The 16,494-nt window shown below is 36.6% G+C and overlaps 1 protein-coding gene across 1 annotated transcript; it reads left to right on the top strand.

Annotated features, from left to right (window-relative positions):
- Positions 1–14,946: 14,946 nt before the first annotated feature.
- LOC141391137 (uncharacterized) lies at positions 14,947–15,998 on the top strand. Its single transcript, XM_073964055.1, has 2 exons — positions 14,947–15,279; positions 15,369–15,998. Exons 1-2 carry the CDS (start codon positions 15,270–15,272, stop codon positions 15,833–15,835), a joined length of 477 nt encoding a protein of 158 aa, XP_073820156.1. The 5' UTR covers positions 14,947–15,269; the 3' UTR covers positions 15,836–15,998.
- The last annotated feature ends 496 nt before the right edge of the window (positions 15,999–16,494 follow it).

Raw genomic sequence — 16,494 nt, forward strand, 5'->3', positions numbered from 1 at the left:
CGCCACGTAAGTCATATTTTGAAAAATAATCCTTGACTATTCCATTGATGCCAATTATGTTAACGTACGTGGTCAGATAACAGGGTTATAACTTAATATATCCATAGAAACTATATTTTATGGCAGCTTTAGTGTGCGATCCACCATTTAAAGTCTGACACTAGATGGCAGCTCATATTAATACTTGATAATCTTAAACAAATGACCTATATTGGCAAATTATTCCCGGAGTGGGCACTGGTGGCCCTCATGACTAAAACATAATGTCAAATTTCAATATATTGGCATTATCAAATACACTATGAAAACATACAGCTACGTGAAATTCGACAACTCATTAAAACACATTTTTTTAAAAAAAATTAAGCTATTACCTCCTCCTTTAAAATCTAATATAATAATTTGGAATACGTATTAGTTTCGAGATAATTTGAACATATTTACTTGTACGAAAATTGTTGTACTCACTACAAAAAATATTAGTCAAATGTTTCGACTTTTGAAGCCATTCTTAAAATGAACGCATTCGAATGAAACAAAAAATAATATATTTTGAAAAAAAAAAATCCATGTCATAGCTGTTATCAGATGTTGTACTAAAAATTTAACATTCACTTTTTTTATTTTTGGCCAATGGCTGAAACCACTGTGCAAGGTGTAGGTTATCATGCAATCGGCCCCGGCCAGCTTTGATCCGTTCCTTTCTGTTTTATTTTATTACTAGCAGACCCCGGTCCGCGTTGCTGGTCCGTCGTAATGAGTTTTAATCACAACTTTTTAAAGACTTTGTGCTTGACAATTCAAAAATTGGTATTTTCTATCACACTGCTTCGGTCCATTGTCAAATCGAGGAGGATTTTAAATGTATCTACACATTTTTTCTGTAACCTCATACGGACTTTGTCGATTTTTTCGCCCATTGATGCTGTTTAGAATTTATTAGTGATCTAACTATAAAAGCTAAAAAAATTGTAAAGTCGAATTCTTCCGCTTTTTGAGACTTATATGTATAAGTTTTGCATGGCTGATGGACCGCAGAACCTCACCGTTTAAGGAAATTTATAAATATATCGTTTTTCCTGACCGGGGGCGCAAGCACCGTTGTCTCAAAAATTAATTTGCAAGCCGAAGCAGTCATAAATTTAGCAAATATAGCGATTATTTGTCTACAAATATATAGCATTTTGGACCACGAGACATTCCTGAACATTTCCTAAAAATTTCATAAAATTAAGTTCAGTAGTTTTGGAAAAATAATGTATTGAAAAGAGTGAGCGTGGTCATCAGCTTTCAAGATAAAACATTTAAAAAAGTGAGTGTGGTCCGGTATTTTGGCTTCATATATGTACCTAGGTTACACACAACCTTATTGCCTCCCACAATTTGAGGGATTTTCAAATAAATCGCGATTTAAGTTCACATTTTTAGGGGTTCTTTAGGTTTTCACGATTTTGCTTGGAAACTTCGAGTCCTATGTAAATGGGCCTAAAAAAAAATGTTGTAGCTGTGAAAATTCTCCCGATTTATTTGAAAATCCCTCCGTCGATTTTTTCTGTTTTTTATTTTTCTTATCTATGAACATTGCTGTTGCAGAATCCGCGAAATCTTCCCATGTGTAAGCAGTTTTCATCAAAAGTTAGTTAAGGCGCACTGAGCATGATATTGTGTTATAAGGTGGCGGTACAGTCAGTGCATTATCTCAATTTAAACTTCTAGGCCCATTTACATAGGACTCTCGATTTCCAAGCAAAATCGTGAAAACCTAAAGAACCCCTAAAATGTGAACATAAATCGCGATTTATTTGAAAATCTCTCTGGCTATTTTTTGTTTCTTCATATTTCTCATCTATGAGCATCCATTTAAAATTAGTTAAGGCGCACCGTGACATATTTTAAAAAGTGGGCGTAGTAAAATCTTTGGGTACTAAAAAAGTAGGTAAGGTCGGAGACACAACCACAATTGCCTCTTAAATTAATTTCCAAACCGATACATTCGAAATACAGCATTTTTAAAGAAATAGGGTATAGGGGAAGTACTCCGCCCCTTCAGAAATTCAACTAAATTTGTAGTCTATTTTAACCGAGGGCCATCCATGTACAATCCCTGGCAATTTTAGGAAAATCGCTTCAGTAGTTTTTGTAAAAAGGATAAAAATTGAAAATTGAAAAAAGTGGGCGTGGTCAAATTTTCTTTGTTAGCGTAAAAGTGGGCGTGGTCAAATTTTATTTGCATAAAAACCTAGGTCGTGTTATGGCACACATTTTACGGAAAGAATTATACAAAAATTCGAAAATGTTCCGAAAATTTGTGTGTACGATAACTCGTGAAATGTCTACCAGACTTGGTACCTCCCACACATTTTCGGATAAGTTCAGTTTAGGAACTGCTCTCGAATCGCTTTAATGTTTGTTGTAACAATTTGTAGCCACTGTCCCGCACGATAACTCTTGAAGTGAGTGACCGATTTGGTGTATACTTTACACATCCTAATATATCTATAAGGTATCGATCAGGTTCAAATATGGTGTATATTTTCTACTCCTTCATGTACCTCCCACACAAAATTTCGGATAAGTTCACTTTAAGACCTGCTCTCGAATTTCATTGATTTTTATTGAAGCAACTTGCATTCGCTATCTCAATTACGACTGTAAATTCATACTCATATTCATACTGCAAATTCATACTTCTTGAGAAAACAGCTCGAAATGTGTAAAAAAACCCCCCTATAGCACCACATGTAGTGGCTCGAGAGCACGATAACTCTCGAACTGATGAACCGATTTGGTCCAAAATTTGCCTACGTCATATTTTGTTTAAAATTAGTTTATCTCAGCCCTCTCCTTAGGGTACCTGCCCCACAAAAGTTCAACATTGGTGTTGAGAAAGGAAACACCACCAACTTAACGGTTCGATTGCTATTTCGATTCTAATTTTATTTTAAAATATTTTACTTAAGAGCTACATAAACTAATCTAACCTAGCCTAATCTTAGCCACTCAGAGCACATTGAGGCTTGTTTTGTCCCTACACTTAAATGTGCATCTACCTACGCATCGATATCTCTGTGTGTGTACTTTATCATGTTATCAGTGCACACACAAATAGATTTTACGGCCGCTTATAATTATGCATACTTTAAAATGCATTAACCACTTATTGTCTGCGCTAGCGCGCAATGACTTATATGGCATTTTATGGCACTGGGAAATTTATAATTGGAATATTTATTTTTAGTTGTCTGATTTTTCCCAGTGCCTAAAACTAGCCCAAAGATATGTACAATTTATTTGTACAATTGGTGTCTAAGTGCATTTTAGGGTCCGTTCGAAGATCCTATGGAAATGTATACCAATGCTGTTCGATGTGGTCCTGTTTACAGCGGTATTATATTTTCGTGGACAAGTCCATGCTTCCTGGATACTGGTCCAAATGTTATACGATGACCCCCTGAAATGGCTAGTGGGCGCGATATCTATCGAGAATATATGACTCCCAAAGTAAGATCCACTTCCATAATGGGCTATGCAGGTCCATTCCTTCAAGTACTCTCTCCGCAACACTTTTGAACTTTAATCCTAATCCAAAAACGGCCACAAAGTTCTGAAAAGATCCTAAATACATTCGATATGTCCGTTGATGAAAGTTTCAATTCACATAGGCAAAGCCTACTGATACTTTTTTACTTGTTTTTTTTTTTTTTTTTTAATTTGCTGTGGGTTCCTATGCCCATAATGTTCCAAAGCAGTGTGTTGGGCAAATTTGTAGATGTAGTTAAAATTGATTTACTTTAGGAAAGGTCAGGGCAGACTAGTTTCGTCCAATGACATAAAATCAGTAGTGGAAAAAAACACATTTGCATTTGAAAAGCGAAAAGGACAGAGAAGCCATTCCACAGTCGATACGTCTCAAGAGCTGCTCAACTAACAGCGAAACGTCACGTAATTTGGTGACTGTGTGGGTTCGAGTCCTTGGCTTTCCTTTTCCACTTGCAAAAAATTTCCGATCATCAAGCTTAACCCTAAAACGGGAAAATAATAAAAATCATTAAAAAAATGATCTTCGCCTTAACAGGCAAAATTTCAAAAAAAATGATTTTGTTTCGTTCGACTCAAATGTGTAAGGTAATCAGATTTAGGATCATACAGCAAATTTCTCATTTTGTATAATTTGCTAGACAGATGCTTATTGGCCTGTTTATCGATACAGAGTAGGCGGTAAAGGGAACTGATAACAACTTCATCAACTCTTCGTTCCACAATTTGCAATACGTAGGACGTCATTTCGTATACTTGATATAAACGCATGTATAGTAGTGAGTATACGCCTAAGGACACATTTATATGTAATGTAACATACATAGCCTAATGAATGAATAGACAGAGAATTTGTAATGTGTATGTTTTTGTAGGGTTCGCCCTGATTTTTTTATTTGAGGATGTAGATCCGGCCAATATTACCCACATATTGTTTTTACCATCATAAATAGTTTTAAAATGCATAGTTATTGCCATTTTAAAAATTGAGTACCTCGTCAACTGACTCAATTCTCACTCAATGAGGGAATTTGACTGATAGGATTTCTTTGTCTATACATTCATTAGTCTATGGTAACACAAATATAGCACAGAAATTGTGTTAGTTCTAAATTTAAAAATAATGGGAAAATATACATTCAGTAGATATAGCCTATTTTTAGGCTGATCTGTCTTTTTTATATTTTCCATAATATTGCCAACTTTCTTTCTTTCATCTCCATTGTGTACTCAATAAAAAGCGAATTTAAATCAGGGTCAGCCACCATACTTTTCTATTGCATACTTTACGGGGTGTCATTGTGTGAGTGCATACTTTTTCAATGGGTTGAATTGTGTGTGTGGAGAGAGCAACGGTAAATGAGCGCACACGGGCGCCTAATCGTCTGACGCTGATTTAAATATTACTATCTGATGGCCATTTAAATCATTTATTCAGATGTTATAAAACATTTTTAAAAATTTTAAAGATTTACTCCTGCAACGTGCAATCGCAAGAGATATTGCATGTTAGCACCATGTGCACATAAGCTCTTTACAGCAGTATTTTTTTTGTGCTGCCAATAACAATTCATACCTACATATGTGATTTATGGAATTTCAACATTACTTTTGTGTTTATCTTCTTTAGTTGGCCATTTAGACAAACGAACATATGAAACGATTTATAACGCATGTACGATTATGAGTTGCATTATATCATATTTTGTGTATGTAGTGTTTGAAAATTAAAGAAAGTTAACATTAAAACTGAGAAATTTAAATGTTTTGTTAATTGTGAAATTATAAATTTTTGATGATGAAAATTAAAATTGCAAGAATATTTCACGATAATCCGATCAAAATTATGATTTGTAGTTAGTGTGATTACAAGGTTCGGGTGGACGGACACATGATCGTATGGGAAAAACACAAACTTAGATCGACTCAGTTCCTTTAGATATTCATATTGGTAATATAAGACGTGTGTAAAACCAAAACCAAATTATAATACACTACCCACATAGTGTTGTATGGTTTCATTACTGACACTATATCAATACGTGGACCGACACCAAAAGTAAAATTTCTATATAAGTTTTAGGAGTGAATTCTGAATTTGGCTAGTAAACTAACTAATAACAACAATCTTTTAAAATATCAAATATCTTAACTACAGTGATGGTTAATCTTGAAGGAGAACAAAACAAGTTAATACAAACCACCATAGCGGAAGTGATCGGACAAAATAACATGTAAAAAAGTATCAGTTGGCTTTGCCCACATGAGTTATATTCTCAGCATATGTGAATTGGAACTTTCATCTACGGACAGATCGAATGTATGTATTTAGGGTCTTTTCAGAATTTTGTGGCACTTTTTGGACATTTGAACTTGCCGACAAAAATGTGGATTAGGATTAAAGTTCAAAGGTTTTACGGAGGAGGGAAATGGACCGACATAGTGCATTACGGAAGTGGATCTTATTTTGAGAGTCATATCTTTTCGATAGATATCGCGCCCACTAGTCATTTTAGTGGGTTATTGTACACCTGTTGGACCAGTATGCCAGGAAGCATGGACTTGTCCACGGAAAACATAATATGGCTGTAAACAGGACCACAAAGAACATCATCGGTATAAATTTCCATAGGATCTCTGAACAGACCCTAAACTGCACTTGGACACAAATGTTGAATTTTTGTGGGGATGTATCCTAAGGAGAGGGCCGATATGGGCCATTTTAGAAGTTAAAATAAGTTTGGACAAAATATGACGAAGGCAAAATTTTGGACCAAATCGGTTTATTAGTTTGAGAGTTATTTTGCTCTCCAGTTAATACATATGGTGCTATAGGGGTTTTTTACAACTTTCGGACTGTATTCCCATGAAGGATTTGCCACTGAAAAAAAGTTAGTCAAGAGAAGTTCTTAAAGTGAACTTATACGAAATTTTGTGTGGGAGGTACCGGATGGAGTGGACAAATATAGTCGATATTTAAACCTGATCTATATCTTGTAGATATATTAGGATGCGTAAAGTATGGACCAAATCGGTCCTTCCCTTCAAGAACTTAAACTAAGTTTGGACAGAATATTATGAAGGTCAAATTTTGGATCGAATCGGCAGATCCGTTCGAGAGTTATCTTACGCTCCAACCATTGCACACGGTGTCATAGAGTTTTTTGAAACGGAAAGGCTATTTTGTCAGGAAGTACGGACTTGCCAATTATGAAGCTTGAACCGCCGCATGGAGGGCCGTGAATACAAGTTGTTACATCAAAAATCATAACGATTAGAGAGCAGGTCCAAAACTGAACTTTTCCGAAACTTTGTGTGGGTGGTACCCGAAAGCGTGGACTGATTTAGTCAATATTGGAACCTCATATAAGTTTGGTAGAAATTTCACGATGTGCAAAGTATGGACCAAATTGGTTACTCCCTTCAAGAGTTATCGTGCGCACAAATTTTTCGAACATTTTCGAACTTTTTTGGGGGAGGTACCGGAAGTAGTGGACCGATATAACCCATCTTCGAACTTCAACTAAGTTTGGACAAAATATTGCTGAAGCCAAATTTTGGACCAAATCGGTTCATTCGTTCGGTAGATATCGTGCGCACCAACCAGACGGACGGACATTGCTCAATCGACTCCAAATTGTCGGAAACACATTTCGTCCAAAGATACTTGGGTTCTAAATCCATTATTTCGATGAGGCACATTTGCCCGTATGAAAGTGTATATACCCTCGTTAGCATAAATGCTGAGGGTATAAAAAGAATATGGAATATTCAATATTTACCATGCTTCAATATTTACCATATTCAATATTTACCAGCTTTCTTTGACATTGAGGCGACTTACAGTAATGTAAAGCTTAATTATATCCATGAAGTCCTCAGTAATACGGGATATTCTTTATGCTTGTGTGAAAGATGTTAAAGGAAGGATATCCATATAACACATAAAATAAAACTCTCTGAGACAAATCATAAGCAGGGGCACACCACTGGGAAGAGTTCTTTCACTCATATTTTGTAAAAAGCCACCAGAAAAGTTTTTACTGTGAGTAGTAAATTCCTACCAAACATGTCTGAAATGACATAGGCTACTTTACCCTAACCATTTCAAATATAGGATTTTTTTAAATACCTTTGTACGATCGTGAATCATCGTGCGAACTGGTAAAGGAATGTCGAGGAGCGCGCTAGTAAAGAGCTCCATTGGTAAAATTTGCGGACTAAGGCCGCAAGTTATACACTGGTTGTATATAAGACCTTGTAGCCCTTCTTAACCTGTATTTAGGAAGGGTGCTGAAACAGATAGTGTGCTCAGGATATGGAAAGAACATTTCTCCAAACTGTTGGTATCCGATAGTAGCGAAGATACCAAAGATCCAATCCTAGAAGATGGTACTGAATGTATACCGCCCAGCCAAGATGAGGTAAAGACAGCAATAAATCGTCGGAAGACTAATAAGGCAGCAGGAGCCGATGGCCTAACAGCCGAGCTGTTCAAAACCGACCATACCATACCAATGCGGCTTTAGACCTGGCAAATCCACCATTGACCAGATATTTACCCTTCGGCAAATCCTGGAGAAGACCCAGGAGATGCAGATCGACAATTACCACCTTATTGTCGATTAAAATGCAGCCTTCGACAGCTCCCTACGTTCAAAGGTATTCCAAGCCATGTCTGAATTTGGTATCCCTGCAAAGCTTATCAGGCTTTGTAGAATGACATTAACTGATACTCGATCCACAGTTAAAATAAGAAAGAACCTATCCGAAGGTTTCAGACAAGGTGATGGCCTCTCGTGTGATCTTTTCAACATCCTGCTGGAAAAGGTTATACGAGATGCGAAGGTGAAAAGAAGTGGCACAGTATATACAAACAGTCATATGTTACTTGCTTATGCCGATGACATTGACATCATAGGTCGATCGGTAAAGGAAGTAACTGATACCTTTGAAAAAGTCGAAAGGGAATCTGCTAAAGTGGATCTGGCGGTAAACGGCGGGACGACAAAGTTAATGGTGTCGTCGCGCAATGCGTCCATAGAGATAGGGACTGCGTCTACATCGGCACCGCCGTAAACACAACCAACAACATCAGTTTTTTAAATACGAAGAAGAATAGTGTTGGCCAACAGATTCTACTTCGGGCTGAGTAAGAAGTTTAGAAATAAAGCTACATCTCGTCAAACAAAAGCAACGCTTTACAAAACACTGATACTACCCATGCTGATGTATGGTTCAGAAGCCTGGGTACTTGCGCAAGCAGACAAGCCAGTGCTTGGTATGTTTGATAGAAAAATTCTTCGAAAGATCTATGGACCAATCTGCGTTGACGGTGAATATCGACGTCGTATGAACCACGAGCTGTATCTGCTATACAACGACATCAGTATAGATACACGTATCAAAATGCAACGATTGCGTTGGCTAGGCAATATCATAAGAATGAGCGACACACACATGTCGGTGCACGCAGAATTGGCAGGCCCAAGCTTAGATGAAGGAAACAAGTAGATGAAGAGATGAAAGGCCGCGGTATTCTAAAAAACTTGCGTCGAAAGACCCGCAACCATGTATAGGCGGCTCTAAAGTAGATATGGGGAGTTCTGAGTGCTGCGTTGATCTTGCTCCTCAGCAAAACATTTCAGTACATTTTCAGATTTTGCGCAAAAAACTACCCAACATTTATTTAATATTGGTCCATAAATTAAATACTCTTATTTGCATTTTTTGTTTTCTTATCAGCTAAAATCAATGTTGCGTGTTCCTTTCCTATAAAGGAATTAGTTCATTAACACTCCGATTAGTGAGGGGGCATAAAATGTATTCCAAGGATATTTTACCTAGAAAAGCTTAAATCATTTAAAGAGCTGGGATTAATAGCTATATTTTCATTGGGATTTACAGCTAAACGAAGAAACTAATAGGGAGGGGCCCTTTATGGGAATTTCAATAAATTAAAACAAGTGAGCCAAGGCTATAGTCGGGTCGGGGCCGACTATGTGATACCCTTCACCACTACCCCTTTTGACTGGTAAGATTCGAAATATAAAAGTTGGGATAGCTTACAGGTCAATTTTGCTGAAATGCATTTGAGTGCATCATCAAATGGAAAAGTAGGATGTCGCCAACCATCAATAGGCTTCTTTCCCTGTGATACCCACATCAACACCTAAAATTTCGTGCATTACCGACTATTGTTGTTTGACCACCTATGACAACCTACTTGTAAAGGTGATATTTTCTACTTTCCTTGCCAGGTTTTGCTTTCGATATATTCGAGATATTCGCTTTGAAATAAAACGTTGGCCTTTTCTCCAAATAAGTTTTTTTCACATTCCGACCCCTGAACAATATCTGACCATTACCAAAATCAATAGGTTTTTGCTCTGTGGGACCCCCATTATTACCCAAAATTTCGTGACGATCCAATCAAAATTGCGACGCGTAGCGTGATTACAAAAAATTAAAAAATGGGATGTATTATCGAATATTTCGATATCTCCGTTACTTGGTTACATACGCCAACCTGCTTTAAATCATTGTACGAGTAAAGATGGGATTTTTCTACTTTCATAGTCAGGCTTTGCTTTTGGAAGGTCCCCAACCAAAGCTGTGATATTCGTCATTATTATTAAAAACGTACAAATGAAAAGATGTGTTCTATTAGCTATTGCGATGTCTTCGTTGTTGTATTTTCTACTTTCATTAGCAGGTATTCGCTTTAAAGGTATTAGCAGGTATTTTCAACTTTCATAGCCAGACTTTGTTTTTGGAAGGTGCCCAACCAAAGCTGTGATATTCGTTATTATTAAAATCGCAAAAATGAAAAGTTGGGTTCTATTACCGGCTATTAGCGGCTATTGCGATATATTCGTTGTTTGACCACCTACGACAACCTACGTTACATCGTTGCAAAGGTGATATTTTCTAGTTTCATTAGCAGGGATTGCTTTTGATATACCCAATATAGAGGCGGAGATATTCGCTTCGAAAAAAATGTTGACTTTTTCTCCAAATAAGTTTTTTGCCCATTCCGACCCCTGAATATTATCCGACCACCACCAAAATCAATAGGCTTCTTTCCCGGGGCCTTTATCAGCCTAAAGGCTGAGGATATAAAAGAGGTGGCGAAGCGACCCCATGCTGCAATATTTGTATAAAAATCCAATAGGACAACTGAACTGAAAATTTCTCTGTCATGATGGAAAGGAAATTGTGGTTCTCTACACAAAACCCATTATATATTAGGGAGTAGGCCCGTAATCTAGCAAACACATTATTGCAATTTGCATCAGGGGAAATGCCAGTAGTTATTTTTCTATATGTAGGCTACTTTGCTGGTATATGTCATCCAGGAATGAAAATATAGACCAACAATAAAATTTTTATATTTTTCATACAAAAGTAATGGTCCATTTAACCATTTAGATTGTTGGCATGTTCTTCGACCAAAACTCTTACAACGTGCAAAATTTGGTGACTATTGAGCTATAATTGCGACCTCTGGCGTCTTTATGATAACACTACAAACAAAAAACTGGATATATTAGGCTGTAACTCTGTTATCTGATCACGTACATCAACATAATTGACATCAATGAAAGATCAAGAGATCGCCTTCTAAGTGTAGCTTACTTGCCGGGAATGTCTCTTCCAGGAATAGAGATATAAGCTGTATATTAAAAATGTTCACAAATTTCACACAAAAGTTTTGGTCCATTTAACCCTCTTAAAGATTATCTGATCGCCATCTCATATTGCAAACTTTTTCTTTGATCAGACTATTATTGCGACCTACAGAGCCGCTACAAAATTGGATAAAAATTGTGTTTTTGATCCATTTCACCCGCTAAATATTTCACGACCATCATGAATAACAATAGGTGTCTATGCTGGTCTAAGCCCGACCTCCATGCAAAATTTCGTGAGGATCGGTAGATAATTGCGACCTGGAGTTTGATTACAATTTATAGTGGGCAGACAGACGGGCGGTCGGACACACATCTCAAAATCGCTTTATCTCGTCGAGATATGAGGATTGGTATAGCACATTGGGGGTCTCCGACGAATATTTCGCGGTGTTACACGAATTTTTTCTAAAACAAACTTATAAAACCCTTTCCACATAGTGGTGTAGGGTATGAATACCCCGCAAATATCACCTTACGCCTGAGGAATATAAGAAGTAAATTTGGTAGCCTGGGAAGGTGCTCTCGCTAGCTCTCGCTATATAGTAAAACTCCGTTATTAAAGATTTAAATGTACAAAATTACATGGTTTTTTTACTGCTCGGCAATCCAGACAATTCGATAATCCGGACATCGCCGAAACAAAAATTGTCAACATTAGTCCATGTAACAGTACCACCAGATTTTCGGTATATTGAGGACTTTAGCTAAATTTTTAAACCGAACTAGCTGTAATTTGGCAATTGAGGTTATCTTTGGCCACGAAACTTCTCCACCAAAAATGGTCAACACCCATGTTTTGATACAGTCCGCATATAACGTTACCTCCCGATTTTTGGTATTTTGAGGATTTTAGATAAAATTGTTCACCGAACTAGCTGTAATTTGATATTTCAGGTTATCATTGGTCAAAAAACTTCTTCACTAAAAATCGTCAACATAGGTCCATGTTTTCATATAGTCCCCATATAACGGTACCTTCCGATTTTTAACCAAACTAGCTTAATAACAAAATTTGATGTTTTGTGAGTAAAATATACAAACATTTTCAAAAAAAAAAACTTTACACTTTCATACGGGCAAAATGTGCTTTATCGAAATAATGGTTTTAGACCCCAAGTATGTTTGGACGAAATGTGTTTCAGACAATTTGGCTGGAGCGCACGATAACTCTCGAACGGATGCACTGATTCGGTTCAAATTTTGGCTTTCGTAATATTTTGCCCAAACTTAGTTTAAGTTCGGAGATGGGCTATATCGGTCCACTCCTTCCGGTACCTCCCCCACAAAAGTTCGAAAATGTTGGGAAAATTTGTGCGCACGATAACTCTTGAAGGGAGTAACCGATTTGGTCCATACTTTGCCCATCGTAAAGTGTGTACCAGATTTAGATAAGGTTTCAATATGGACTCAATCGGTCCACTCCTTCGGGTACCTCTCACACAAAATTTCGGAAAAGTTCAGTTTTGGGCCATCTCTCGAATCGCTTTGCTTTTTGTTTTAGCAACTTGTATTCACTGCCCGCCATATGACGGTTCCACTTCCATCAGGGGCAAGTCCATACTTTCTGATAAAATAGCCTGAAAGTTGCAAAAAACCCCTATGACACCATGTGAGGTGGTTGGAGTGCAAGATAACCCTCGAACGGATCTGCCCATTCGATCCAAAATTTGGTCTTAGTAATATTTTGTTCAAACATAGTTTAAGTTCGAAGATAAGTCATATCGGTCCACTCCTTCAGGTACCTCCCCCACAAAATGTTCGAAAAATTTGTTCGTACGGTAACTCTTGAAGGGAGTGGCCGAATTGGTCCATACTATACACATCCTAATATATCTACTAGGTATAGATCAGGTTCAAATATGGACTATATTTTTCTACTCCATCCGGTACCTCCCACACAAAATTTCGGATAAGTTCACTTTAAGACCTGCTATCGAATCACTTTGATTTTTGTTGAAGCAACCTGCATTCGCTGCCCCAATTATGATGGTAAAAGTTTTTTCAGGGGCAAGTCCATACTTCTTCAGCAAACAGCCCGAAGGGTGTAAAAACCCCATAATGTCAATGTAGATCCATTCCTTTTAATATCTCCTCCTCAAAACTTTTGATCTTTAATCCTAATCAACATTTTTGTTGGTTCAAACTCCCAAAATTTTTAAAAACCCCTAATACATACGTTTTTTTGGGAAAAAATTGTCTCAATTTATACAGGCTGAGGGTATATCTCTGTCAGCAAAGCCGACTGATACTTTTTTACTTGTTTACTTAGATTAGATAATTTAGACATTTCGGGTATCCGTGGTCGAACAATTTTTGCACCTAGAATTGTGGACCAGAAAGGAGACTCATAATTCCATTTTAGTGAAGAATATGTTATGGTAGAGGGTATAAAAAATTCGGTCCGGCCGAACTTAACGAATTTTTACTTGTTTTCTTATCAGAGTATCCCTGCTCCTATTTGCTCCTATTTGAGTAGCAAATATTGTCTTTACAATGTTGCAAAGAACGATGGCATAAGTGGTCAAATAGCGGTAATGCCGCCATAGTTGATAATCAATACCATTTCTCAATATTTTTTGGACTTTTAATTATAATTTCCAATATTCCAGCTTTCTTTGGGGCCCAACACTAAAGAACACCTCCTGCACTTTAAATTGTTCCCAATTAAGTTGCTAAAAGTGACAATATATTAGAGATATTCAAAACGACTCTCAGTTCTTACAATATCCAATTTGTCGAATAGTATTTCCTGGCAGATATCTACGCTTCTCTTTGACGTTTGCCAAGGGAAATCCTCATAATGAAAATAGACCGTCTGAGCTTTAAATCAATTTTGATGGTTAAGTATCAGAGATATTACAAAAGGCGCTAATGTACTTTATTTTAATATTTAATAAAGACTCTCTCTGGAGAATAAAACACGGTACGACGTAACTCATAAATAAGTTTTAAATAGCTAAAATTCTCGGAAACGTATCCAATATTTCGACAAAGTTTAAGAGGAGCACAAAAATATGATGTGGTCTTGTCGGAATTTGTAATAGAAATCGTGAATATTCAGACACCACGATGTCGTCTAAGTTTCGAAATAAAAATTTTAACAATGTCCAAAATATGTAAATTTGATCTAAGTACAGCATTATAAGGGAACCAACATAGTGCAGTGGTAAGCACGTCCGCCTTGCGCTCAGAAGTTTTGCGGTTCAAAGTCTGACCAGAAGATCAACATTTTCGGCGGTGGCATTTCCTAAGTATTTCAGCCGTGTAAAACTTATCTACATGCGGTGTCGCAAGACAAGTCGTTCGGACTCGGCGATAAAATGTAGGTCCCATATCATTGAGATAATATGAATCGCTCATTAATATGAGAGAAGTTTCCATTGTCTTTTCGGGATGTTGTGGAACATATGAATGTCTGTAGACCACTATAATACGTAAACAATCTCTTCTTAACATATGAAATGTGGATCAATTAACGTTTGTCTTTTTTTGTTTGAATTCCCAATCGTATCATTGTTACGGAGAATCTAAACTATAATTATGATAAAGATTCGAATGTTTGAAATTGACGATGATTAACACAATTAAAAGTCAATTTTTCCTTATCAAATTCCATGAAAATCAATTGAAATTAAAAAATAAAAAACAGAAACGTAACAACGGAAACATCAGATTAGATGAAATTGAGTCAAAGCAGTGGATGTACAACATACTATCGAATGGCAAAGCTAGAAAATAAGTGAATGACGAGAAATTGAATGAGGCAAGCGATTGATACCACTGTTAGGTAGGTAGGTAGCCTAGTCAAAGAGTTTTACCATAAAAATCACAAAATCGCATAGTCAAAACTGTAGATAAGTCAAATCTATAATTTCGTAGTTGTTATGATGTTCGGTTCGCCGATTTCACTTCAAATTCATGAAAAGTTATAAAAATAAGTGCTGAAAAGAATGGCAAAACAGTTGGTCTTTTGAAACGTATTAAAAAACAATTGATTACCATTGCTACGGTACATAAGAACAGTAGAAAGGCGACATAATGATTAAAGGTTTGTGAGTGTGTGTGTCTGTTTGTGATTTGTGCAAAATAATAACAACAGCAAAACAAATATTAATCACATTTTCTGGGATTTTTTAGTTACTCTGCTTTTGGGCAGCCTCTTGGTCTTAGCTACAGCAGCTGCTGTGGTGAAAATTAACGACCGTAATGTAGTTCAAGGTTGTAAATCGGATAATGAACTCTGGGGTTCTGAAGATGGTACAAAATTCTACTTCTGCCTTGGTGACAATATGGCTTTGGAACAAAACTGTGATCCTGGAACTTTCTTTGTGAAAAATGCCACAGTCTGTGGATGTGTTCCGGTCAGTTTAGTGGACAGTGATTGCGTTTATCATGTGGAACCACCATCTTGTATAGGCGAGAGTGCAACACAACCTCAACCACATGAAGATCCAACAAAATTCTATTTGTGTCCCGCCACCGGTGCTGAACCCATTGTCTTGACATGTACGGATAACAAGGCTTTTGTTAGTCAAGATGGTTATTTGGGATGCTTCGATTGGACCCAATGGCGTCAAATACGCGGATGTGTCAATAATGATTGATTCCTTTTTTTAAATGATTTCAATTCGTCAAAGAAAATAATAAAATAATGGATTCAATAAGAGGAAATCAATTGGTAAAGTGATCATTTTGAATTTTTTTGGATTTATAAAGGCCTGGGTACATAAGCTGCGTCGACTGCTTACTTGCTTGCTTCTGATAAAGGAATAAAAAAGAAATGGGCAAGTCAGATCGAAATTTGCTCGGCATTCTTTATTCTTTTATTATGTCAGAAATGAAGTAGAAAAGCAAGGCAACCAGGCAAGTTAGCTTATGTACCCAGGCCTCTAAATTGTATATTTTGTATTTCTTTTGAGAACATATTCGATAGTTTACGTGAATTCAAAACAACAATGTGTAGAATATTTCGATAACAATATTTTTTATAGAGTAACATATCAGTAGTATTGGATTTAGTAAATGACGAAAATGATTTAGTTTGTGCAATATGCTAACAACATAAATCACTGAGTGGTCCCATATTTCATTCATTTATTTAGGTAATCACAGGTTATATTTTACTTTATTATTCCATACATAAGAAAATTTTAAAACGGATTGCTTTTTCGAAATTGATTTTTTTATTTCCTCGCTATTATTTATTTATTTTTTGTCTTTTCCAGCAGACAAATCAAAATATTAGCCTTCAATATAAGTGAAT

Source organism: Musca autumnalis, unplaced genomic scaffold (assembly GCF_047663935.1).
Source record: "Musca autumnalis isolate F117 unplaced genomic scaffold, ASM4766393v1 scaffold_1, whole genome shotgun sequence".
In the NCBI taxonomy this organism is placed as follows: domain Eukaryota; kingdom Metazoa; phylum Arthropoda; class Insecta; order Diptera; family Muscidae; genus Musca; species Musca autumnalis.